The 24,355-nt window shown below is 44.5% G+C and overlaps 1 protein-coding gene across 2 annotated transcripts; it reads left to right on the top strand.

The window, feature by feature from the left end:
* Positions 1-15,866: 15,866 nt before the first annotated feature.
* LOC100382896 (uncharacterized) lies at positions 15,867-22,237 on the top strand. Of its 2 annotated transcripts, none has more exons than NM_001175585.1 (20): positions 15,867-16,165; positions 17,476-17,555; positions 17,905-17,991; positions 18,706-18,756; positions 18,872-18,989; positions 19,129-19,185; positions 19,316-19,380; positions 19,474-19,557; positions 19,660-19,710; positions 19,799-19,861; positions 19,944-19,990; positions 20,077-20,155; positions 20,248-20,310; positions 20,404-20,493; positions 20,581-20,619; positions 20,698-20,925; positions 21,005-21,090; positions 21,211-21,340; positions 21,424-21,517; positions 21,630-22,215. In NM_001175585.1, exons 1-20 carry the CDS (start codon positions 16,048-16,050, stop codon positions 21,827-21,829), a joined length of 1,830 nt encoding a protein of 609 aa, NP_001169056.1. In that variant the 5' UTR covers positions 15,867-16,047; the 3' UTR covers positions 21,830-22,215. The 2 variants fall into 2 exon arrangements, with proteins under 2 accessions (NP_001169056.1, XP_035817425.1); XM_035961532.1 differs by lacking the exon at positions 15,867-16,165 and adding an exon at positions 16,507-17,359 and having other exon boundaries at positions 21,630-22,237.
* The last annotated feature ends 2,118 nt before the right edge of the window (positions 22,238-24,355 follow it).

Below are 24,355 nucleotides of genomic sequence, written 5' to 3'. Positions count from 1 at the left end.
TTCAGATACTACTACGCTATCGTTACTATCAGTGAGTATCAATGTCTAACAGAAAACTTGTTTATTTGTATGTTGTAACATATGTCTTTAACTAACATTTCGATTACAGAGGGTATCACGTCGTCTTCGTCGAGCAGCGGCTCGGTGTGGATGCCGGTCTCTAGCGGGCGTTGACGTGCAGCTGCCTGTGCCTCGTATGCAGCAGGACGTTCAGCCTCCCATTTGTGCAGTTGGACCATCTACAGCAGGACTCAGCTCGTCGCGATCGACGCGGGACACGTTTGAGAACGTGGCCCAGGACGACGACGACGATGACGACGACGACGACGACGACGATGGCGCTGGCGCTGGCGCAGCAGGTCAGGTGGAGATTGGACCGTCTCAGTTGCAGGATGCTCCTACAACTCAGGCATCACAGCTGACACCACGTAGAAGGCGTCCACGAGACCCTTACACTCCAGGCACCGACGCTCTTGGGGCCAAGGGCAAGGGTAAGACTAGGAGGAAATGAATACTTTTATGATATGGACTGTGTGATTTGGACTTATGCTGGAGACGGTTGTAATATGAACTATGTTTTATGTTTTGGACTATGTGTTGGGGAACTTGTATTTTGGACTTTGTTTGTGGACATTATATGAAGAACTATGTTCTGTGGATGTTTTTATATTCGATGTGATTTTGTGATGTATTATATGTTGAAATGCTTATATGTCTTATAATATGTGATTATTTGAACTGTGGTTGTTAATAAAACAAGGGAAACTCTTGCAAAATTTTTTTGTGAACTGTAAAAAACATAATAATCAATAAGTTGATGCATCTTTAGAGTTCTAAATTATTTTTGATACGTAAATACTACATAATAGGCTACAATTCTTCAGTCTGAATCACAATCTATGAGTAACTCATCTTCGGAGTCATCCGTCGCGCAATCCTCAACAACAACCTCATTCCACTTGCTGCATTGTCCTGCATCACACTTGTCACCAGTTCTTTTGTAATAATTGGCTTCTGCTTCATCTGCAGCTTGGGAGAATAGCTCATCCTCAGCCTCAGCCTCATCAGACTTCTTCTTGTAATAAGCTGCCTCTACCTCTGCGGCGGCCTGTGACAGAAACTCATCCTCTTCCTCTTGAGCACGTAATCCTGCCTCAGCTAGTGCTATGAGCTCACTCAACCTTGACATGTCGTCCTCCTCTTCTTCATGTAATCCTGCCTCTGCGAGGGCGATAAGCTCACTCAATCTAGATGTGTCGTCGTCCTCCTCCTCCATCAACTGAACCGTTGCTATTTTATCCTGAACATATCTCGCATGCGTCTCATCGGCCAAATAGTTTACGCCGCTTCCAATCTCTGCAAATATAATGAGAAAATTAAGTTAGCAAAGTCAGGATAAATAAATTGTACTAACATAATTAAAATATCATTTATCTCACTTACTTCCCTTGAGGCGATCAGCAAGATTATCCAACATCTGTTTCTCGGCTTGAGCCGCTTCCCATTCCCTTGCATCCTGTGCTCTCTTCTCATCTGCCGCCTTCAACCTCCTATACTCTGCACGCTTCGGGCTATCATAAAAGGCAGATTTTGCTTCCCTACGCATGTCGCGTATGCGATCGTTAATGTACGAATCAACGAGCTGAGATCCACAACGCATCTTCTGTCCCATTATTCTCTTGGACTCTATTGTCCGCATCACCTCTCCTTTGTCGTCGTAACTCTCCCAACTGCATTTCCTCGTCTCCTACAAAAAAATAGTAAGTACCGCTATAACATTACATCTGGTGCAAAAAAAATACCAACCTCATCGTAATCGACCATATGTCCACAAAAATATCCAACACCAAGCTCCGAAGGAACTAATCCATACTTAGCTTCAATACCGCATTTGCAGAGTACTGGATCAAATTTGACCTCTTCTGCCGCCCACCCCATGTATCTCTTTTCCTTTACCTCTGGCTCTGGCCAATGGGACAAAGGACCATACAACCACTCTCTGAAACGACACTTACGCCACCCGTATGGCTGCAGGAGAAAAAATTAGTAATTTATTGTAAATAAAAACTAGTTCATATATTTAGCGTATCAATGGGCTCACATAATCAATGTTCGGACAACAGAACTGCTTGTCATAGTCTTCGTCGATGACAGCACGGTCTCCACAATCGCATCGAGGCGGTGAGTCCATCCGTCTTTCTGTTGCTACCTCCTTCTCTGCATCCGTCATTGGTGGAGGATTCGGGGGAGGAGGTACCCAACGCTTAAAACGCTCATGACTGGTCCTTCCACTCAACCAATTAACGAAAAGAAGATATCGAGGGTCAAATTTATCAGGACCATCGATCCACTGGAAAAAGAAACACCTCTGATGTCCCTAAAATAATGGAAAGATGCACTATTACATATCTACAAAATAATGAACGCGAACAAAGTTAAGTGACAAGTCATAAGCTACGTACGTCCAAAGTGCCACAAAGGTAGTAGCAGCGAGCAGCCGTGTCTGGATGTTGTGATTGATGTACCCAAGCCAGTCTGCCACAGTCACAGTTAGGCACGGGGAGTTCAGGAGGAACAGGAGCATCCTTACTAGATACGTCCGGATATAACTCCCGAGGACGACCTCTCTTCTGCCACAACGCCTCTCGGTACATGTCTTTCATCTAATAAACGATTATAATTATCACTTGTACCTATTATGCTTTATAATAAGTCTACACAAACTAATATTCGAAATAATAATATAATAGGTGTATACAAATTATTTAACTAACAACCCAATATACAAAACGAATCAGTTCGAAATCATACCTTAGCCTACGAAGTGAACCAACTCAAATCTTTGAATCCAGCAATTTTTGACGAAGTTTGAAAATGGGATGAAATGAGCTGCTCTCGGCCAGCCGCGCGGGCGTTTTTATAGGCATTCGTACCTCGGCTCCAAGATCTGTGGCGCCGAGCTACGAGGCCGCGCCGCCGCCACGTCAGAGCCAGGTAAGCCCTGGACGCAACTAGCCGTTGCGGCCACGTCACAGCTCGGCGCCATAGGCTGTGGCGCCGAGCTGTGTTAGCTCGGCGCCACGGCCTATGGCGCCGAGCAAAGGGTCCAAAACTGCATTTAAAATTTTTTTAGGTCTAAACGTGAATTTACTTCAGTTTAGGGGCTAAAATACAAAAAATTCGGTGCCGTAGACATCGCATGGTGAGGTCAAGGACTCGTATACGTGGGGCTAGTTTGCTCGACATTTTTCTGCTTTATGTTATTCATTGGAAGCTAATGTCCTCATAGATGAAACGATTTTCTATTCCAAATTACTTTTTCAATAACTGTTTAAAATGAGCTTCGTCTATACAGTGACTCTGCATGTGAACTGAATTAGAAAAGCCTTTTTTTTGTTTCAGCGATTGCGGAGCGGCATCAAAATATAAAAGAGGGGAGGCTTCGCCACTCCCGGTGCTATGATTTTGAGAGTACCATATGGGCTCATTGCGATGGCTCTCTATATTTTTTTATGATATATATATAAATAATATGTGTTAATTTTATTTGCAAAACATAAACAAATACATTGATATATATTCAATTTAACATGGCTGGTAATTAATCGAGGAATAATAAAGCCGACTAAAATAGCAATATATTTAGGGCTAGTTTGGTAACTCAATTTTTCTAAGAGTTTTTCATTTTCCTAGAAAAAAGATGAACTAATTTCCCTTTAAACATAGGGTTGCCAAACTAGCCCTTATATCTTGGAATTAATATGATTACCTTAATGAATAATAGAACCCCATCACATCCATTGCTTCTCATGAAAAGATACTTTTTTGGTAACATATAAGACCAAATAAAAAAGCAAGTAATTATTTTATCAGAATTGAAAATTTACAACTAAATATATAAGACCCTAGATACATAAAGAAATGGACTATTAAAGAATATGTATGAATATGAAAGAATATGAATTAGTGAACTACCTGGGAGCTGCGAGCCAGTGACATGCGACCAACGACGACAGTGAGGACGCGACTGGTTTTGTGCAGTGATGTAGGAGGTCTTCAACCGGTGATTTAGCCTGACGTGTGTCGTCTCTTCTGCTTCTGTGCAATTCGGCAAGACAATAACTTAACATTATCCCTACTATTTTATTAGATGTTGGATCCCTTTCTTTTTGAGCCCCTGGCGGTCGCCTCCGTTGCATGGCCCTAGAGCCGGCCCCGTTCGCCAGCATGAGCGAGGGCTCCTAGTTCTCCGAAACACCAGCAGGACAGAATTGTTGCTGCCTGCGGCCCAATTGAAATAAGGTAGCTAAGGTGAGGTCTAAAGATGGCATGCCAGCTTTAGTGTCAATTGCAAATTAATAAGGTAAGAGAGAACCAACTTATATGTGAAGGTATTCACTACTCTTAATATGAGATAAATAAAGGGTTATAGAGGCTGCTACACGCGTTTGCTTACGTTTTACGTAATTATCACGTGACTTATGACGATGCACGATAGCGACACGATGTGTTCTAAACGATAGATTATTTTTTGTGTTTTATTTATTTGGTTGTCGAATACTACACTACATCTCCATGTCAACGGAGAGTAAGGGCATGCACGTACATGCGAGATCTTCGAGAGATTGCACGTAGAGAGGTTGCTTTGGTAAAAGCCGTTCGAAACTAACATAAATATACAATCGATCGAGTAGTCTTTTATGTTATAGCTAGATGTCCTTTAGGTCGGCCGAGCGTCATCAGATACCTACAGTAGCAAGCTAGGTAGTGATTAGTAGTAATAATTATATGCACTGAGGCGACAAATGCGTGCAACAGGGTCACATGTGCGGGTGTGCCTGACGAGAATATAATTAATAAAGCGCGCTCGTGAAGGAACAGTGACACCTCCGAACGAACGGGCCGGGAGCGAGGGCGAGCAAGAACAGAACAGTAGGCTGATAGATTCGATCGTCGCACGCACGCTACGCGACACTGTTGTTGGAACCAACAGGTGCATGCATGGTCCCGAGCCAATCGCACGTAACGTAGTACCAGAGGCTCGCAGTGCAGACGGACCATGGCATGTCCCGGCTAGCTTAGCTGATGCTACAGCCTACAGCTACTACGCTGCAGCATGGCGTGACTGTGTACTGTGGAGGTTGGGAGTTGGGCTGTGGACGACAGACAGCGCCACCGGGCACCAGTGCACCACGGCCCCTGTGTACCATGTACTACTAACTACCAACGGTCGTGGCGGGGGCCCCTGCCCCTCGGCGCCATTGTCGAGCCACGTGGGCCTACCGGGTCCTGTCGGGCCGCAACGTGGTGGGGCACGCACGTCCGGTCTAGGGTGCAGTGGTACGCTATACGTGGCAGCAGGCGACGGTGGCGCGCGCGCGGACCCACGGCTGTAGATGCCAGATTTCAGATTTGGCGCCGTTTCGCTCCCTCTCCCGACCCACCCGTGCATCAGCGGCGATCACCGATCAGGCAGGCCCCGACGAGCGACGAGCGGCTGCAAAAATAAAATAACATATAAAATAAAGGAATATATATAGTACCGGCTTTTCGCGCGCCAATTGTTACTACTGTTGCCACGACGACGCGGCACATGTTGGAGCATAACCTGACCGTACTTTATTCAAACAAGAAAAATATATATACTACTTTTCTCTCTCTCTCTCTTCACCAGGGACCACATGTGATCAGCTGATACTAATCACATGCGGCACAATAATACCGGCATCTACCACTGATTACGCCCTTGACCGTTGGTCTACGGGAGCCCCGAGATACTGATTGTATTCAGGGTTTTGTCGCCGCGTAGATAATAATCTAATGTTTTTTTCTTCATTTTCTGATGTGCGTAAGAGAGCATATCTATATGTTTAATCAGGTCGGCTGACCTTAATTTCACAAAATCTGTAGAGAAAATTGCGTACACCATGAAGAAATTAACTTCGATAGGTGGGTTTCATGTAAAAGGTCCAAACATTGCTAAGGTCTTGTTGTTCCGTTACAAGGGATGAAATCGCACTATGGATTTAATTTGAATAAATCCATACCACGCACCTAATCTCATGGTGGGATTAAATCCATCATTTAATCCGTGTATATCTCGAAGCTTGTTAATCTTTTGATACATGTATGGATTTCTAATATAAATCTGTGCAATATATTCGTGTATTTGTTAAAAAAATGCTCTTATACAACAAAAAAATGGAGCCCCTCGTAGTAGTCCTGCCGACCATATTTTTTATCTAAACAAGGCCATCGCATCCGTGTACTTTTAAAGTCAGTGTATATATAATATATTCCGTAGTAGTAGTATGTACGGTGCCTCTTCGCTCGACCTATGAGCCAGATTTCCCATCAGAGAGCCAAATTAAAGAGAGCTAGCTAGCACACGCAGCCCGCGTGAGCGACAAAGCCCCAGGCGGGAGCGAGCAACGCGCGCGTGGAGGAGTGAACAATGCAAGGCAAGCAGGAAAGAAGACTCCTCCCGGCCGCCGGGCGAAAACTCGGCGGAGACCTCGCAAGTCGCACCCTTTCCGTGATTCTTTGCTCGCAATCGCCACTACCGAAACGAAACGACGACGACTGGCCGGCGTGTAGCACTACAGTACGTACGTACGTCGGTACGTAGCGGAGGAAACAGCAGAAAAAAGAGAGAGACAGAGAGAAGGCACACAGCGGCAAAACAAAAGCAAGACCACACACCAGTCCATCTCCCAGAAAAGCTCCAACGACGATCGATCCCCTTTTTGTCCCGGAGACCGGAAGAAAGAATCGTCGTCGTCTGCTGTGCTGATGATCCTGTCGGCACACGGCATGCACCCCGTAGTAGACGGGTGAGAGAGAGAGAGAGAGAGAGAGGGGGAGGGGTTTGTTCCAACAACCATGCAAGACCAGGCGATCCGGCCGGTGGCCTTGTCGTCCATGCATAGCAGACGTCGTCCTCGTCCGGTCGATGCTCTTGCGTGCCTGTTGAGATTTCAAACGCGTACTGGCCGTCGTATCGTACGTAGTTTTAGCTTTGTTGACGCTTCCCGGCCTGCACCTTCCAAGAAATCGACGTCCCTCCACTGGTTTACGTAGAGGGGAAAAGGTGAAATAAAACACCGGAATGTTATGTTTGATCGGATCGAGCGTTTTTCTTCTTCTTCCATTCCCCTCGCTTTATGAGCGAGGTTAATTTTGGCTACACCACTACTTGCTGTTTTGCTCCTAAAAGTCAAGAGCGGACATCCATATGACCATCTAGCTAGCTTCTTCAACAACTCTAGACTATTGCATGGTTGAAATATAAGCCCATGCATGCATGAAGAGATTAAGAGAGCTTGCTTGTTTCCTTCTAGGACTATATAATACAGCCTATTATATATAGATTATATAATCAGGATTATAGATATGTTTGCTTACTCAGACTATCAGTGGATAAAATGCCAAAAAGTAATCTAAAAATAAGCACCTAATGACCTCTGCGCGTTTATAGATTATCATAATCTAGATATCTAGACTATATAATCCACCTCAATAATTTGTATTGTTTAATTGCCTTTTAACTTATTTATATAAGCTAGATTATATAATCTAGAGGGTAGACAAATTAACATACAAAAAATGTTTTAATATTGACGTGCTACAAGCATACACACATCGATGCTTTACACCGTTTCTCTTAAGAGTAACACGGACAAGAATCCCTAAAATAGGCTCTAGCTCTACCGCGCGGGCAGAAACTTCTATCGTCGTATTTGTACCCTCCACCAGCATGATCATCATTGTTTAAGGGCCGAGAGCATATTGGGCTATTCACTACCGGAATCCGAGGCTTTGCCGAGTGTTGGCTTCTTTGTCGAGTGCCTTTTGTCGGGCACTCGGCAAAGAAAACTTTGTCGAGTGTCGCACTCGGTAAAGTTAGGCACTCGGCAAAACGTGCTTTGCCGAGAGTTGAACACTCGGCACAGACAACTTTGCCGAGTGTCAAACTCTCGGCAAAGGGGGCTCTCGGCAAACGGCCGTCAGCGGCCGTCCCAAAGCTGACGGCCGTTAGTCTTTGCCGAGTGCCAGCCGTTGGCTCTCGGCAAAGAGGTTCTGTACCGAGTGCCGCATAGTAGGCACTCGGCAAAGCATACTTTGCCGAGTGTCATCTCTGGACACTCGGCAAAGTGTATTTGTATTTTTTTATTTTGTCTCTCAAAAAATTTGTGGTATGTTCCTACACTATGTAGACCTACATGTATCATTTGTGGACAATTTTAACAGAGTTTTCAATCGTTAGTAGATTTAGTTCGTTTATTTGAATTTCTTCGGAAAATTTAGATTTGAACTGTAGGTCACTCGAAACTTGGAAAACCGTGCATGTAAAAATGATATTCATGTTACTTAGCATAAGTTACGACCGATTCCAGGAGCGGACCGGAAACTTCGAGCAACATGCTCACTAAACATGGCCGTGAACTTGCCATACACATGTTTAAAAATTGTATAAAACACAAACAAAGTCAGAAAATCCTGAAACTTGTCCACGTGTCATGATATCATATGTACAGGCTGCAATAAAAATTTTAGAATGTTTGGAGAAAGTTGTGGGACACTATGTGTAGAAACCTAGGAGAACTACACATGAAATCATAGAGTTTCAATGTAGTTCTCCTAGGTTTCTACACATAGTGTCCCACAACTTTCTCCAAACATTCTAAAATTTTTATCGCAACCTGTACATATGATATCATGACACGTGGACAAGTTTCAGGATTTTCTGACTTTATTTGTGTTTTATAAATTTTTTAAACATGTGGATGGCAAGTTCACGACCATGTTTAGTGAGCATGTTCCTCGAAGTTTCCGGTCCGCTCCTGGAATAGGTCGTAACTTATGCTAAGTAACATGAATATCATTTTTGCATGCACGGTTTTCCAAGTTTCGAGTGACCTGCAGTTCAAATCTAAATTTTCCGAAGAAATTAAAATAAACGAACTAAATCTAATAGTTATAAAAAACACTTTTATAATTGTACCAAAATGGTACTTGTAGGTCTACATAGTGTAGGAACACACCACAAAAAGTTTGGTTGCCAAAAATAAAAAAATAAAATATACTTTGCCGAGTGCTGTCCAGTTAGCACTCGGCAAAGAAGTTTGTGCCGAGTGTCTGTGCTTGGGCACTCAGCAAAGTCTGTAGAACACATCTTTGCCGAGTGCTCTACATCTAGCACTCGGCAAAGGCGTCTTTGCCGAGTGCCCGCGATTCGGCACTCGGCAAAGGCGTCTTTGCCGAGTGCCCGCGATCCGGCACTCGGCAAAGTTTATTTTTAAATTTTAAAAAAATCTTTGCCGAGTGCCGGATCGTGGGCACTCGGCAAAGAAGGTAACTTAACAGCCCGACGGGCTTTCTTCTCTCTTTCTCTCCTTTCACTTTCCTCTCTTCTCCTCCCGCCCGCCACGTCGCCGCTCTCACCGCCGGCCGCGAGCGCCGCCTGCCCCTGCCTCCCGGCTTGCCGCTGGCGCCGCCGCGCCTCCCCACGCGCCCCGCCGCCGCGCCCCGCCGTCGCGGCCACCGCCGGCCGCGCCCACCGCCGAGCCCCGCCCACCGCCACCGCCGTTACGGTCGTCGCGCCGCTGTGCCCCGCCACCGCCGGCCTCCCCACCGCCGTGCCCCGCCACCGTCGTCGCGCGGCCGGCCTCCCGCACCCGCGGCGAGCACCGCCGTCGCGCCCACCGCCGGCCGCGCCCACCGCCGTCGTGCCACCGCCATCGTCGACCGTACATTAGTGAGTATAATAAATTTAATTAGTTTAGTATGTATTTATTGAGTTTATAGTATATGTGTTTAGTGGATTTAGTGATTTTCGTGAGTTTAATTAGTTTAGTATGTATTTATTGAGTTTATAGTATATGTGTTTAGTGGATTTAGTGAAATGCGTGTGATGGTGGATATGGATGCCACTTAGATGTGACTTGCATTCATCGTGTCGTTTATATATGTGCGTGTCAGCCATCGTGCTGTTAGATCTATTTGCAGGTTTTGAAAACCTCCCCATACAGGGGAAGTGCTGCCGATTTTTTTGACATGCTTGTTTATTGTGGCCCAACAGGCCACACAAGTGTATTATCTTCCATATGCGTGCCAAACGAAACAACATCTTAAGGGTTGGGATGTTGTGTATAAGGTATCACCGCACGCTAAATTACCTGTTCCAAACGATGAAGATTATAACTTAGACCCGGACACATATGACGGAGAGTTCTTCCAAGAAGATGGGCTCGAAGGGCAATTTGAGATAGACTTAACCGAAGCGATCGGAATGGAAGTAGATATTGAAATGGTTGTTGATGACGAGGATGATGAGGTGCAAAATGAGAATGACTTAGAAATACTTAAGGCAATGCCAATGACGAAATTGCGCCTTCAGATGATGTCGACTATGAAATGGTTGATAGTGATGATGGCACTTATGATCCGGCTAACCCGGACACATATGAAGATTATTTTTAATCGATGTAATGCTATATTTTATTTATTTTGCATATGTTTCTAAATACATATTTTTTATCTGTGCTTAATTGTTTACTCTTAATTGCAGGTTGTTGGACAAAGATGGTGGGCAGTGGGACGAGGACGAGGAGGGGGAGGGGGAGGAGGAGCACCCGTAGGACGGAGGAGCAGGCGCAGCAGGACGACGTCGTACAGCAGCAGGTGGAGCAGCAAGCCGCTGTCGATGCGGCACAGCAGGACGACGACGATGCGGCGCAGCAGGACGACGACGACGACGACGCCCCTCAGCAGGACGTCTCAGGTTCTGGCTCCTCAGGTTCGAGGAGTATCTACCTGCGAGGTCCCGCGAGCCTCCCTAAGCGACCCATACTTCGTGACAGACGTCCGCTGATACGACCCGATGGAGAGAGGTAGGTAACTTTAGATATTGTTGCTGCCTTTTCATATTATATGTTCAAATTAATAATAGAAACTAATACTTCATCTTAATCACTTGGACAGGTCTTGGATGGTTTTGGAGACTGCAGGGGGTCACGGCCGCAACCCCAATGGCATCCTGGGCCTTCTATGCCGGGAACACTTCCCTGGACTTGTCGAGTACGCCGGAGTGACGAGCCCAGCATACACCTTCGACCACTACGCCGTCGCCCCCGATGCAGTAGATCGGGACGGCAGACAATTCAACAACAAGGCAGAGCGGGTGAAGCAAGAGCTGTGGGTAAGTCTTCCTCGCACTATATTGTTTAATAAGTCGCATTTGTTGCATATTCTTGAAATAATGTATGGATACATCGTCTTTGTATGTAGGATTTCTTCAGGCAAAGACGTCTTAGTGAGACTTGTGATCTGTTTTGTGAGACTTTGTGATATATATGGTGTTGATGATAAATGTGTTCATTCTGTGATGTGCTTGATATATAATGTGATGTGAATGATATATATCTTTTGTTTGTTTGGATGGAACAACAAAAGCAAATAAAAAAGGGACATTCTGGTCACTTTGCCGAGTGTAACACTCGGCAAAGGGTTGCTTTGCCGAGTGCTATGACCATGGCACTCGGCAAAGAAGGAAACCTGGGAACCGGTAAAGACGTCTTTGCCGAGTGCTGACAGTGGCACTCGGCAAAGAAGGAAACCTGGGAACCGGCAAAGACTTTGCCGAGTGCTTTTGCCAAGGCACTCGGCAAAGATACTGGCAAAGGGGCCCACTGGAGGGTTCTTTGCCGACTGCCAGTCCACCAGACACTCGGCAAAGAAACCTCCTTTGCCGAGTGCCTACTAGCTAGGGCTCTCGACACAGGGACTGGCTGTGGGGTCCACTGGACCAGTCTTTGCCGAGTGTCGCCGTAGGCACTCGGCAAAGGATCCGTCACCGTCACTTGGCGCCGTGACGGTGACTTTTCTTTGCCGAGTGCCAAATGGCACTCGGCAAAGTCTTTGCCGAGTGCCCGACAAAAAGTACTCGGCAAAGAGGCTGTTGCCGATGTACAGTTCGCCGAGCGTTCTTTGCCGAGTGTTACACTCGGCAAAGCCTTTGCCGAGTGTAAAATAGCCTAACACACGGCAAAGAAGCTGATTCCGGTAGTGATTGACGTACGTGTGTATTTTTTTTCTCAACCCTGGCTAGGCCCTGGGAAATTAAACAAGATTATGCTAGTGTTGCTCTAGTATAAAAGCTATTATCTTGTTTTTAATCCGAGTACACCTTTTTCACGTGAGTTGGTCAGTCGATTCGGACTGTTCGCTTCGAGTTAAAGCGGTTGTTTGAACTATTGTAACTAATAATTCGTAGAAATAAAAATACTGTAGAAGGAGATGGATTAAACCCAAAGGAACATACAAAACCCTGCACTGCGCATCGCAGGGCCAGGGCGCTAACGAGCATTTATTTGCATGGTTGATGCGCACGCAGACCTTGCTGCGGAGGGGACGTTCACCAGTCTCGCATGCATGCCTTGTCTAGCACACCGGCCGGCATGCAGAAATGAATCACTACCGGTTTTTGGTCCAGACTCCGATCCAGAGAGTACGTACGCCCACAGGCTGTGTTTCATTGCCACGTGCTGTGTTTCATTGCTCCCAAAAACTATGGGCCGGCACAGCATTTGTATTATCTAGTGCATAAAAAATTACTCCTTTTTTTTCTTTAACTGTATGACGCTGGCAATAGTCTCGGTTCCATATCCATATTCCGCCTTTCTAGCTTTAGCTAAACTAGAGTATGCCGTGCTATGGTACGTCTAAGAGATTACTATGTAGAGTCAATCAATCATCCATCCATCCTAAACCAGCTAGATGATATAGAGATGTTTAAATGGACTAGAGCTAATAATAATTAGCGACTAAAATTAGATGAAGACATTCAAACACTCTAATTAATAATTTAGCTATTAGCTATTTTTAATAAAGTAGTTAATAATTAGCTAACTATTTGTTATCTAGCTAATCTCTCTAGCAAATTTTTAACTAACTAATTATTAGATCTACTGCATTCAAACGAACGGCCGGCCGACGAGAAATGTCAAAAGCTCAAAACGGAAGAGCGAGACACGTCATCACATAGCTCGCTCGTTCCATCGTGTGTCGGTTCGACCAAGCTAGAAAAAGACATGGCGAGAGTGGGAGATTTGCGTCTTGCCAAACACTCATGTCACCCAATAAACCTACGCCTCGTTAGTTAATGTTATCCACCCCTACATTCAGGGCTAGTTTAGGAGACACAATAACGAAGAGGATTGGAGAGACTAAAATCCCCTTGTTATTTAAAATTTAATAAGGAAAGGATTTTAGCCACTCCAATCCCCTTCGGTATTTGGACTCCCAAACTAGCCCTCAAGAGTGAGTGGTGATGCCAATAACTCAAACGTCCGGATGAATTTGTGCTACTTCTGGGTGTTTTTGTTCAGCTTCCTAAATCAGATTCGCTGCAAAAGAAAAGAAAAAACTGAAATCTCTATCAATCAGGTAAAAATAGATTCCTTTAGTTCAATCCAGGATCATCATCTATCCTATTTTTTTTTCCAGATTCCTCTCATCCGTGTTATAATCGGTCATGCGATTGTAAAATCTATAGTTGACAATTGTTTCAACAAAATAAATTCTACCTTTTCCATAATTATCGGCTCCTATATAGTAGAATCAGTTTTTCAGAAATCTACAACTGAACCAAAGAAACCATTCAAAGCTAAAAGTATTTACCCCCTTTGCTCCAAAGAAAAAACTTGATGTTTTAGTTTTCTCGTACATCAAGTGTTAGATGAATTAACCACCATAACATATACTCATTACTTTATACGTTACATGTTTATTACACCTCTATCGTTGTAGTTGCTAACTCTTCTATAAACCTGCCCATCAAATATTAATTTGATTTGATTAAATAAAATATAATTCACGTACTCCTATATTAAATTTAATAATACCCATCAAATATTAGGTGACACATATAAAAGCTCTCACTTTTTGATCATTTCGTATACTAGCATTTTTTATGGAGATCGTAGAAAAGAGGTTACATTTCTTTAAAACTCAATAATGAACTATGCTTTGAATTGATAGTTTTATATTATATAAGTTTCATCTAAACACTTTTTTAGTATTAGGTTTCCAAAAACATCTCATGTGGTTGGAGCTATAAATCAAACTACACGGTGCTTCATGAGTATATAGAAATCATCCAAATATTTACAACCAAACTAATATTTGTGTGTTTCTCAAAAAATATCCTATTGGACAACATGTTTTCTAAAAAAACCATTTGAAATATATTAATTTAAAAATCATTTTGTCTTACAGAAAAGAAATACATGCAATTGAAATAGACCTTTTATAAGGGTTTCTCCTCTTAGGACTTATTTGTTTGAGCTGTAGCTTTTGAAGCTTTTCTGAAAAAATTGATGTTGAACTTTAGAAATCAATGTTGCTGACCTTATAAGAAGAAAATAAAAAAAATCATTAAACACACATTAATATTAGCCCAGTATCCATCCAACTCCCTTGTGAATGCATTAGTGTTTTTTTCTTTAACAACATTGGAATTAGAAGACTCAACTCATTTTTCATTAACCATATTGGATTGTTAGAAAATTAGATATTTTTATGTTTAATTTAATCTAAAAATAACCTAATAACAAATTTGACATAACATATATGTGTAGGGTATGTAATACTACTGCTCACAATAATAACTCATACATACATGCAAACCATATTGACCATAACTGAAATTATAATGAATCTAATAAATTTAGATGGTTGTATATAATTGAGGGACCCGTGTGTTTCTAGACACTGGTGGCTCCATTCACATTAGTTTACACGGTGTGTTACTCGAATAGTGGACCGGTGTCGATAGTGAACACAGTCATGAAAACACCCTCTAAAACCTGATTGTCCGTAAACCTAAGCATGGGTCACAGATGCGAATGCGGGGAGAGTATAGATGTCCAAACGGACCGGGCTTGTCGGCGGCCCGAAACCCGGCACGGGTTGGGTCCGGCATGAACCCGACACGACACGTAGTGAACTGGGCCCGTGCCGGCCCGGCCCAATCACCGGGCCGTGCCTGGACCGAAAGCGTGGCACGACGGGATAGGTCTGGCACGACCCGATTTTATTTTTTTTTCTATTTTTTCATATAAATACATATATTATACTTGAATACAGAGTATAAAACACAAGAAACATGTGTTTTTATTTGTTATGTGGTGTAAATAAATATTTAGAGCTAATAAATATGGTTTAAACCCAAAAAATACGTACTTTTAGGATATTTTTATCATTTAAACGTCATATATTGTTATGGGCCCGTTAGGCCCGTCGGACCGTGAGCCGGCCCGACACGATTATTAACCTAGCGGGCCGTGCTTGGACCTCGCTTGGAGCCCGTGGACCGGCACAGCCCGCTAGCTAATCCGGGCCGGGGCCGGCACGGTCCTAATTAGTGCTGGGCCTAGCCGTGCTCGTGCTGGGCTGGCACGACCCGCTCATTTGGACATCTATAGGGGAGAGACCATGGAGTACCAAGCATATATACAAACCTAACTTTTAACCTCCACTTGGCCTTAATTTGTGGCTCGAGGGCGTACGTGCGAGCCAGTGACGCTGGAACTAGAACACCTGCACAAGCACAAACAATGAAGTCGTTTGGTGATGGCTAATACAAGATCTCGTTTCAAATTTTTACTGTAGCGGCACAGGAGGAGAGACTGGTTTTACAGATTTTCTCGGTGTATGCGCGTATGAGTGAGACTGTGAGGGAGAGAGACGGGGCACGGTAGTGGGCCCCAGCTCGGTGTCACTTTGTCCGGTCCGAGGGCCAGCAACGTCTATTTAACCCACCCCTCTCCGCGCTCCCAAACCCCAACCAACCCTCCTTGGCTGGACTGGACCCCCAACCCAACAACAGCAGCAGGAACAGGAAAAAGAAAAAACTCTCTCCCATTCCCATCTCGCCTCCCACCTCCTCCGCCTCGCCGCCGCGGCAGGCACCGCCACCAATCTTCTCTTCCGCCCCCTCGTTCGTTCGCTCGCTCGCTCGCCAGGAGATCGACTCGAGGCGAGGCCATGAAGTACGTGCTGGTGACCGGCGGCGTGGTGAGCGGGCTCGGGAAGGGCGTGACGGCCAGCAGCATCGGCGTCGTGCTCAAGGCCTGCGGCCTCCGCGTCACGTCTATCAAGATCGGTAAGCCCACCGCTGCAGCCCGTCCGTTTCTGAATTCTCCCCTCCCCCACCGCGGCACCGCCCTCCCCCCGACCAATCTGAGAAATAAGGCAAGGGAGAGTAATGGCGGCCACGTGATCGCGCAGGCCACGAACGCCCGGCCTCCGCTCCCCGTATACACGCACACAAAACAAAAGCCGCTCCAGCATTTCTCTGGCCTCCCATGCGTACGTGTGCCCGTTTCCGTTTGGTGGTTCGGGGTTCGGGCATAAACTACTCGCCGCCATCGGGTTCCGTCTTTCTCGAGATCATCACAGACTGGGTGGGGGTACTACTGGGGTTCCACACTCCACTAGGGTACCCATGTTGCTAGCTACTGCTAGACTAGTGCTGGGACTCCATTTCCATCGTAATGGGGGGCCTGACTCAGAATTGGGCTCTTGACGGTCGCCTTCGGCTGCTCTTGGATATGGATAAGGCGGGGATGTTTGGATGGCCGCCTAAGCCGTCGCCGCCCGCCATACTTCCCACGCCACCAGTGTGGCGCTCGTTTTGAGCGCCACAGGTGTGGCGCGGCGTGGCCGCCGGCGCGCCGATCCAAACTAGCCTTCCATGGTTTTATCACACCTAATTTAATTTATTTTCCCTGTATTGTCGCTATTACAGGCGCTTGTAGACTCTGTTTTTCTTTTGAATAGTGGCTAAGCAATTCCACCTTTTCTTCCTCTGATGGCCGGCCATTCAATCCAGCTTTCTGTTAAAATAATCTCCTGTCCCATGTTTCGTTTTTTGCCCCCTTTGAGCCGCCATCGCGTACTCCGTACTCGTCGCTGCTTTGTTGAAGTGGGCATCTGATCCTGTGTCAACGTCACTGTCTGGGTTCCTTGGAGCACATGAACTTCTCAGGGGCAGAAATACAGGTCAAATGTGCCATCCCGTGCTCTGGAATTTCGTCCTCACTAGGAGTTTTTTTTTGTCTCTTCATGCGGACCAATTGCTGTGCACCTCTCATTTCTCGCCGTCTGTCTCTCACTCTCTCTCAATTTATTACACAAAAACGTTTTCTACCCTGTCTCGTCCCCTCCAGTCCTGTCCCGGCAGAATCGTCACATGATTTACTGCAGGTTTCTCCGCTATACATACGTGTCTTATTTAGGCGACTGAAGTCCTCATACTACTAATGATCTTCTTTGACACTCGTTTTGCTAGACACATGTACGTTGAGCTAGTGCCGGGGAGATTTCTGGCTCTTGATTTTTTACCTTTTCGGTGCTCCGACTGGGAGATGATGATAGAGTTTCTGAACTTCTTTCCCTGACGCTGCTGTGCAGATCCATACCTCAACACCGATGCCGGAACCATGTCCCCATTCGAGCACGGCGAAGTGTTTGTTTTGGACGATGGTGGTGAGGTACGATTCACACTGCATACAGTAGACCTGTACGTACTTTCTTTTCCCCTGTACGCGCGTACTCTCTGGTTCACTGTACACCGATCACCACATTGCACTACTGGAGATATGAGCCACCAATTGTTTAGACCAGTACCAAGTGATACACGCCAGCAGCTGCACAATAGCGCCACATATCGTCCTTGTTTTACGACTTCAACCGTCACGGGCTGGTTGTCTCAGCGCTTCATACACCCGTCCTGCTGTCCATTTTCCCCTTCCCCAACGTGTTAGAACAGTGCTATATTTCTGCAAGGCTTCTTTCATGGACTAACCGGACTTCATTTTGTTCCAACCCTTCTTTTCAAAGGTGGACTTGGACCTTGGAAACTATGAGAGATTTCTGGACATCAAGTTGACTCGTGACAACAACATAACCACGGGGAAGATATACCAGGTGACGGGAATAAACAGCCTCTCTCAAAAGTCCATACAAGGCTGTGAGCTAACCTGCTAGTATATCTGTTAAAAGTTGTGGCTTATGCCTCACCTTGACATTTTACGAGCTAGGAATATTCGGGGGTTTTTCTTTTGCACCAAGGTTAGGTGCTTCTTTACCTGAATGTTGAATGGAACCCACAAATCTTTTGTGATGTTGCTTTTTCCATTCTAAGATCTGCTACAGTTCAATAATGCATGTGGTCAATCATCTGGTCCTTAGTTGGCCATTACCGTGATGCTGTCTCAAGCAACTGGTTGGTAGAAAGCATATCAGGGTTAATAGTGCACCAATCATAGGTTTGGACCCATTGTAGATCTGGATGCTTTTTTAACTGCATCTGCAAATTGGTCCTGAGGTCCATTATTTTAGTGGTTGAAATATGTGCATTCAGGATTATCTTAAAGTATAGTAACACATAGCATGAATTGGAATAGATAATGAAAACCTGATGCTAGAAATACGGTTTAACGAAAATGGGTAGCCGTTGTCTATCACTATGTAGTCGACAGAATCTAGGACCACCATAGCATATGCTTCTTTTTACCTTATGGGATATCTTGGATTCCTGCTAATTGAGCATAGTATTGTTTATAACACAGAATAACTTTTGTACTGGTTGATGTCATAGTATAACCGGTAATAACTTTTCTGCTAATGGTCAAACTGCAGTCTGTTATTGACAAGGAACGTAGAGGAGATTACCTAGGAAAAACTGTTCAGGTGAGGAATCATTCCCAGAACAGAGATTTCCATGCTTTTCTTTTTCTGTAAAGTCATGGAAAAGGTGCCAATTGTTACAGTGAGCTTACGAATTCGCGTTAATTCTCTTTATCAGGTCGTGCCACACATCACAGATGAAATACAAGATTGGATTCAACGTGTGGCAATGAATCCAGTTGATGACACCGAAGAGCCAGCTGATGTTTGTGTCATAGAACTTGGTGGGACTATAGGTAAAAAAATATTCTGTATCATTGCAGCAAATTGCAAAATAGTATATATCGGTTTGCTCAATTGTTCCCATACCTGTAAGTACTCCGGTGCAGGAGACAATATTTTTGCTGCATAACGACAGTGGCATTCTTGATGCAGGGGACATTGAATCAATGCCTTTCATAGAAGCACTAGGCCAATTTTCATACCGTGTAGGTAAGGAAACTGTAAATTTCGATAACCTGTTTCCGTGTTTTACTTATGTTTCTACTCAAGGATGTTGATCCAATGTCTATTTGCTATTAGCATAAATTGCCTACTGATGCAATCTTGTGAAAATTACCAGGGCCTGGAAACTTTTGCTTGGTGCATGTTAGTCTTGTACCAGTTCTAAATGTAGTTGGTGAGCAGGTAAACTTCTCCCGATTTGGGGGCACTGTTATTACTTTTATGTTCCAAAGTTATTATTTCAGAAAATAATGATATTGTATCTTTATTATCTAGAAAACAAAGCCCACCCAACATAGTGTTCGCGGACTTCGAGGACTTGGACTCATGCCTGATATTTTGGCATGTCGCAGTACACAGGTATAACACATAACTTGTTTCTCTATTTTCATTCCATGTCTCGTCTGAACCTTTCAATGCTATGGTGGCTGTATAATTCGTTTGCTCTGTGCTTTTCGGCAGCCACTTGAAGAACACGTGAAAGTGAAGCTCGCACAATTTTGTCATGTCCCGGTAAATATGTTTCCTGGTAAAGAGTTTGGAAAAAGAAACAAGTTCTGCATCATGCAACATCAATGTTGACTTTGATTTTATTTGGCAGATACCAAATATCATTAATCTCCATGATGTCACCAACATTTGGCACATTCCTTTGTTGCTCAGAGTATGTCATATGGAATTATTTGTATGCATGATTGCCAAATCTTCGTTCGACATGGTTAACCTTAAATCTTTTGTCTTTATAGGATCAGAAGGCCCATGAAGCTATTTTGAAGGTGTTAGACCTTCAGTGGTATGCCACTGGACCAAAATATTGTAAGCTCGTCCAGTTGGCTTAGTTTCTAGAAATACTTATGTATTATTTCTTCATCGGTGCAGCGCGAGTAAAGTTGCTCGAGAACCCCAATTGTCTGAATGGACTGAAAGAGTCAGCAGATGTGACAGATTGAAATCTCCGGTTGGTTTCTTGGTCATTTGAGCTGCTATTTTCAATACCAAATTGACCCCCCTTAGCTAGTAATAACCAGTGGTCATGAAAATGCTTTTCAGGTTAGGATTGCAATGGTTGGAAAGTATACTGGCCTGTCAGACTCCTACCTATCTGTTATAAAGGTGTCATTAATGTTTTATATCTTATGAGTTATAACACAGATACATTTCTGAAGCAAACTGGTGGCCCTTATCTGTTCATTCCTCCCCTGTCAGGCTCTTTTGCATGCGTCGGTTGCTTTGGACAGGAAACTTGTGGTGGACTGGGTTCCTTCCTGTGATCTTGAAGATTCTACAGCAAAAGAGGTCAGTTTTTTTTATGTCTTATCAATTCTTCTCTTCTGTATCTTAGAGAAATAACTGATAATATTTTGGATACCGTGGCATTTGCAGACTCCTGACGCCTATGAAAAGGCATGGGAGTCGTTGAAGGTAAGAATAGAATGCCTTCTTGACTGTGATACTCCACTAACCACCAGACAGCAATCTGAACGAGTTTTTGCACCTCAGGGTGCAGATGGTGTGTTGGTGCCAGGAGGTTTTGGAGACAGAGGAGTCCAAGGGAAAATTCTGGCTGCAAAATACGCGCGAGAAAACAACGTTCCATATCTTGGCATTTGCTTGGGCATGCAAATTGCAGTGATTGAGTTTGCACGCTCTGTCATGAAGTTGCACGGTGCTAACAGCACAGAGTTTGATCCAACCACAAAAACACCATGTGTTGTTTTCATGCCAGAGGTAATTGTTTTGCTACAGGTGCTAGTGTAGTTACCTAATTTATTTGTGGTTGAAAACCATCTATGCTTCTGTTCTGCAGGGGTCCAAAACTCATATGGGAGCAACAATGCGCCTTGGTTCAAGGAGGACCTTTTTCCAGGCCACTAACTGCAAATCTGCTAAACTGTAAGAAGCAACCTCCCACATCTCTCACCACTGTTTCCACAGGAGTTTTACATCTGGGTCCCTCTTTCACCACTTGATTGTCTACGGTAGATAAATCGTTTGAGTTCTGAACTGCCTTAGGTACGGCAATGCTTGCTACGTTGACGAAAGACACCGCCACAGATACGAGGTGAATCCTGACATGGTCCCAGAATTTGAGAAGGCAGGGCTTTCTTTCGTTGGCAGGGATGAGAGTGGCGAACGCATGGAGGTATATATATGATTGCCAACTATTTTCGTGAAGAATTAACCTTCTCCTAGTCTGGTCTCATGTATTTGGTCTGTCACATGCAGATTATCGAACTACCAACTCATAGGTTTTTCGTCGGAGCACAGTTTCACCCTGAATTCAAGTCAAGGCCCGGCAAGCCATCTCCGCTTTTCTTAGGTAAGCAAGACATCCTCAAACATGTACTTGTTTTTTGCATGTTTAAAAGCGTTTTCTTTGCTTCTGAAAGAAGCCCTTTAAACTTTGGAACAATCCACGAACACCTTGGCAGGATTGGTAGCAGCGTCATCAGGCCAGCTTGACCACTTGCTCCAACGTGGCCTTACCAGTTCAGCAGGCAGAGACATCTGCGGCAAAGGGGGAGCGCAGAAACCAAAAGCTTGCCAGAACGGGCATGTCATGAAGCCACTGAATGGCCTGGTGCACGGGCACTATTCAGCGACTCGCTGCAATGGCGTCATTCCCATCTAGCAGGCTGTTTTCGCTTGTTCTTTTTCTTTCCGTTCTACCTACCTGCAGGGCAACCAGGAAGAGAAGGGCTGTTTGCTCTAGCGACACGGCAGCCGTTTCCGATGTTTTAACGAGGAAGCAATTGGCATGCAAAGCTGTCGCGCGCATTAAGAGGCAAATCTAGCAGCTTATTAGCTAGGGTTCGATTAGTAGTAGTAGTAATCCGATGTTGCTGGTTTATTTGTTAGTTTGTTTGCTAAGAAAGATTACAAGGGTTAGTGATGTGCAGCTAGCTCCAGTGTAGCCTGCCGTCTCGCCCCATTTGTACATTGTAAAACCACTGCTACTCTCCATGATTGACTGAATGGATGAGTATAAACGTATTGGACCAACATGCTCGGTGTTATAAAAATCTAAGTTGCAATCCAACTGTAGTTGTCTCGGGGATGTTCGGTAAAGTTGCGTGAGCTGGTGGCACGAGCTATGGGTTTGGTAAAGGCTTAGCAGACTCATATGTACATTTGCACCTAAGATTTGTTTGCATAACAATCGTTGTTATTAAAAAGAAAACTCTAATCCTTAATCAGTTATCTAAGTGTCAATAGGTGTGAACTTAACATTGCATATGCATTGGACCTAGTGAGTGACACAATGAGGTGCAAAAAATGTATTGAAAAGCTAACTATATTTAAGGTGAAGATGTTCAGTTGGAACATATTGGAGTTAACAGATTTTAGACTCTTGCAAAGGTTGTTACCTAGTGTTGGTTTTTTACCACTCATCGGATTTATCTAGAAAAAATCTCCATTATGCCATCTGATTTTATACTTAATACTTGTGTGCCATTGAATGATATCTAGAAGATAATTTTTATGTGTATGACATTTGGGCCCATTGTCATCCAGGGGATGGGTATAATTTTGATAGCGTCTAAGGGATTTCCCCTATTATCTAGGGCCCAGGTCGAGGGCATCAAATAAAGAGACCTAGTGCGTATGGGCATTAACAATGGCTAGAGTTAGCTAGTGGATTTATCCAATAGTTGCCAAAACTCAACGATGAACAAGAGTTAGTTATTGTTCACTTGGCAAGGTTTCTGTGCGCAGCCACTAGAGACATTTGTGCACATTGTTGGACTTCCATGGTGGTGGTTTGTGTCGGTGTTTGGGACCTGACCGCGCACCCGGGGTTACCTCTCGAGGTGCTTTTGGGTAGGACGGTGTTGCCGACTGTAGCTCGATGGTTCGTGCTAGACGCACGAGAGACGATAGACAATTTTATACAGGTTCGGGCCGCTTAGAGAGGCGTAACACTCTACTTCCTGGTGTGGATCTTTATGTGGTGGTTTACTGGGAGATTCTCTAGTTCGAAGGATGCTAGAGAATGGAGTAGATGGCTAATGACTAACTTGTCTTTTGATGGGGCGCCCCCTAGGCTTTATATACTCGACCGTGGGGTGTTACATGCGGGTATGATAACAACGTGCACCTAAGTAATAGTGAACCGACTGAACTTATCTTCCTATAATTCTGCCGACTTATCCTCATTTAGTTCCGACGTCTAAGGTAGCTGCGCGGGAGAATCAGATCAATGCTGTGGATAATGCTTAAATCCAATGAGTCGTCTGGGCTCGGGTCTATCCAATCTTGTGTCAATCCATTCCGCTAGCGGTTCCTTCCCTGGCCCACGAAGGGATGGCCTTGCGAAGTAATGGGCCCAAAGCCTTTCGTGAGGCCTTCTAGCCTTCTAGTGGACCCGGGGGATATCTGTCCCCCACAAGCCCCCAATCTTTGAGCTGATTTTGAAATAATCGGCCCAAAGATTCTAGGTCCAGCTTGCGGTTTTGATTTTAGGTAGTGGATGCTCTGAAAGTACACCTATCAAATCATTGCTTCTGAACTCTAAGCAATCCGGTAAAAACAACCTTCTGTTATCCTTTTCAGCTCTTTCAACGGTCTTCGCCTTATACTTCAGAAATCGGTGCTCTATCACTGGCTTATGCTTTAGAGACCAGCATTTTGTCCTTAGGGGTTGAGGATTCATCGGGTGCACCGGAGGTGCACCCAATGGGTGTAGCCCCCGAGCTTTGAGTGGATTACTGAAAATAATCCACTCAAAGGTCTTCATCTCATGCTTTTTTAGAAATCATTGGGTTTATCTTCGTCTCATGCTTTAGAAATCAGCATTTTGTCATCGGTCCATGCTTTAGAGATCAGTGTTCTGTCCTTAGGGGTTGAGGATTAGGTGCACCCAATGGGTGTAGCCCCCGAGCTTTGAGTGGATTACTGAAAATAATCTACTCAAAGGTCTTCATCTCATGCTTTCAGAAGTTATTATCTTATCTTCATCTCATGCCTTAAAACTCAACATTATATCATCAGCTTATGCTTTAGAGATCAACATGTTGTCTTCGTTTCCTGTTTTAGAGAATAACAGCGTGATCTGCCCATGTCCTGTTAGGTTTGAAATTTATTTGATCGGCGACAGATTGGACGTCTGGTAGATGGCTCTTGGCTGGTCTTCATTTCGCTTTGTGTTTCAATGCTT

Source organism: Zea mays, chromosome 8 (assembly GCF_902167145.1).
Source record: "Zea mays cultivar B73 chromosome 8, Zm-B73-REFERENCE-NAM-5.0, whole genome shotgun sequence".
Lineage (NCBI taxonomy): Eukaryota > Viridiplantae > Streptophyta > Magnoliopsida > Poales > Poaceae > Zea > Zea mays.
The sequence above is the reverse complement of the archived record's forward strand: the minus strand, read 5'-3'. Positions and strand labels throughout refer to the sequence as shown.

Coding starts and splice junctions, on each gene's coding strand:
- LOC100382896 (NM_001175585.1), top strand. CDS start 16,048: ATGAAGTACGTGCTGGTGACCGGCGGCGTGGTGAGCGGGCTCGGGAAG. Junction 19,381..19,473: donor TAAATGTAGTTGGTGAGCAG/GTAAACTTCTCC, acceptor TTTATTATCTAG/AAAACAAAGCCCACCCAACA. Junction 21,091..21,210: donor AACTGCAAATCTGCTAAACT/GTAAGAAGCAAC, acceptor GAACTGCCTTAG/GTACGGCAATGCTTGCTACG.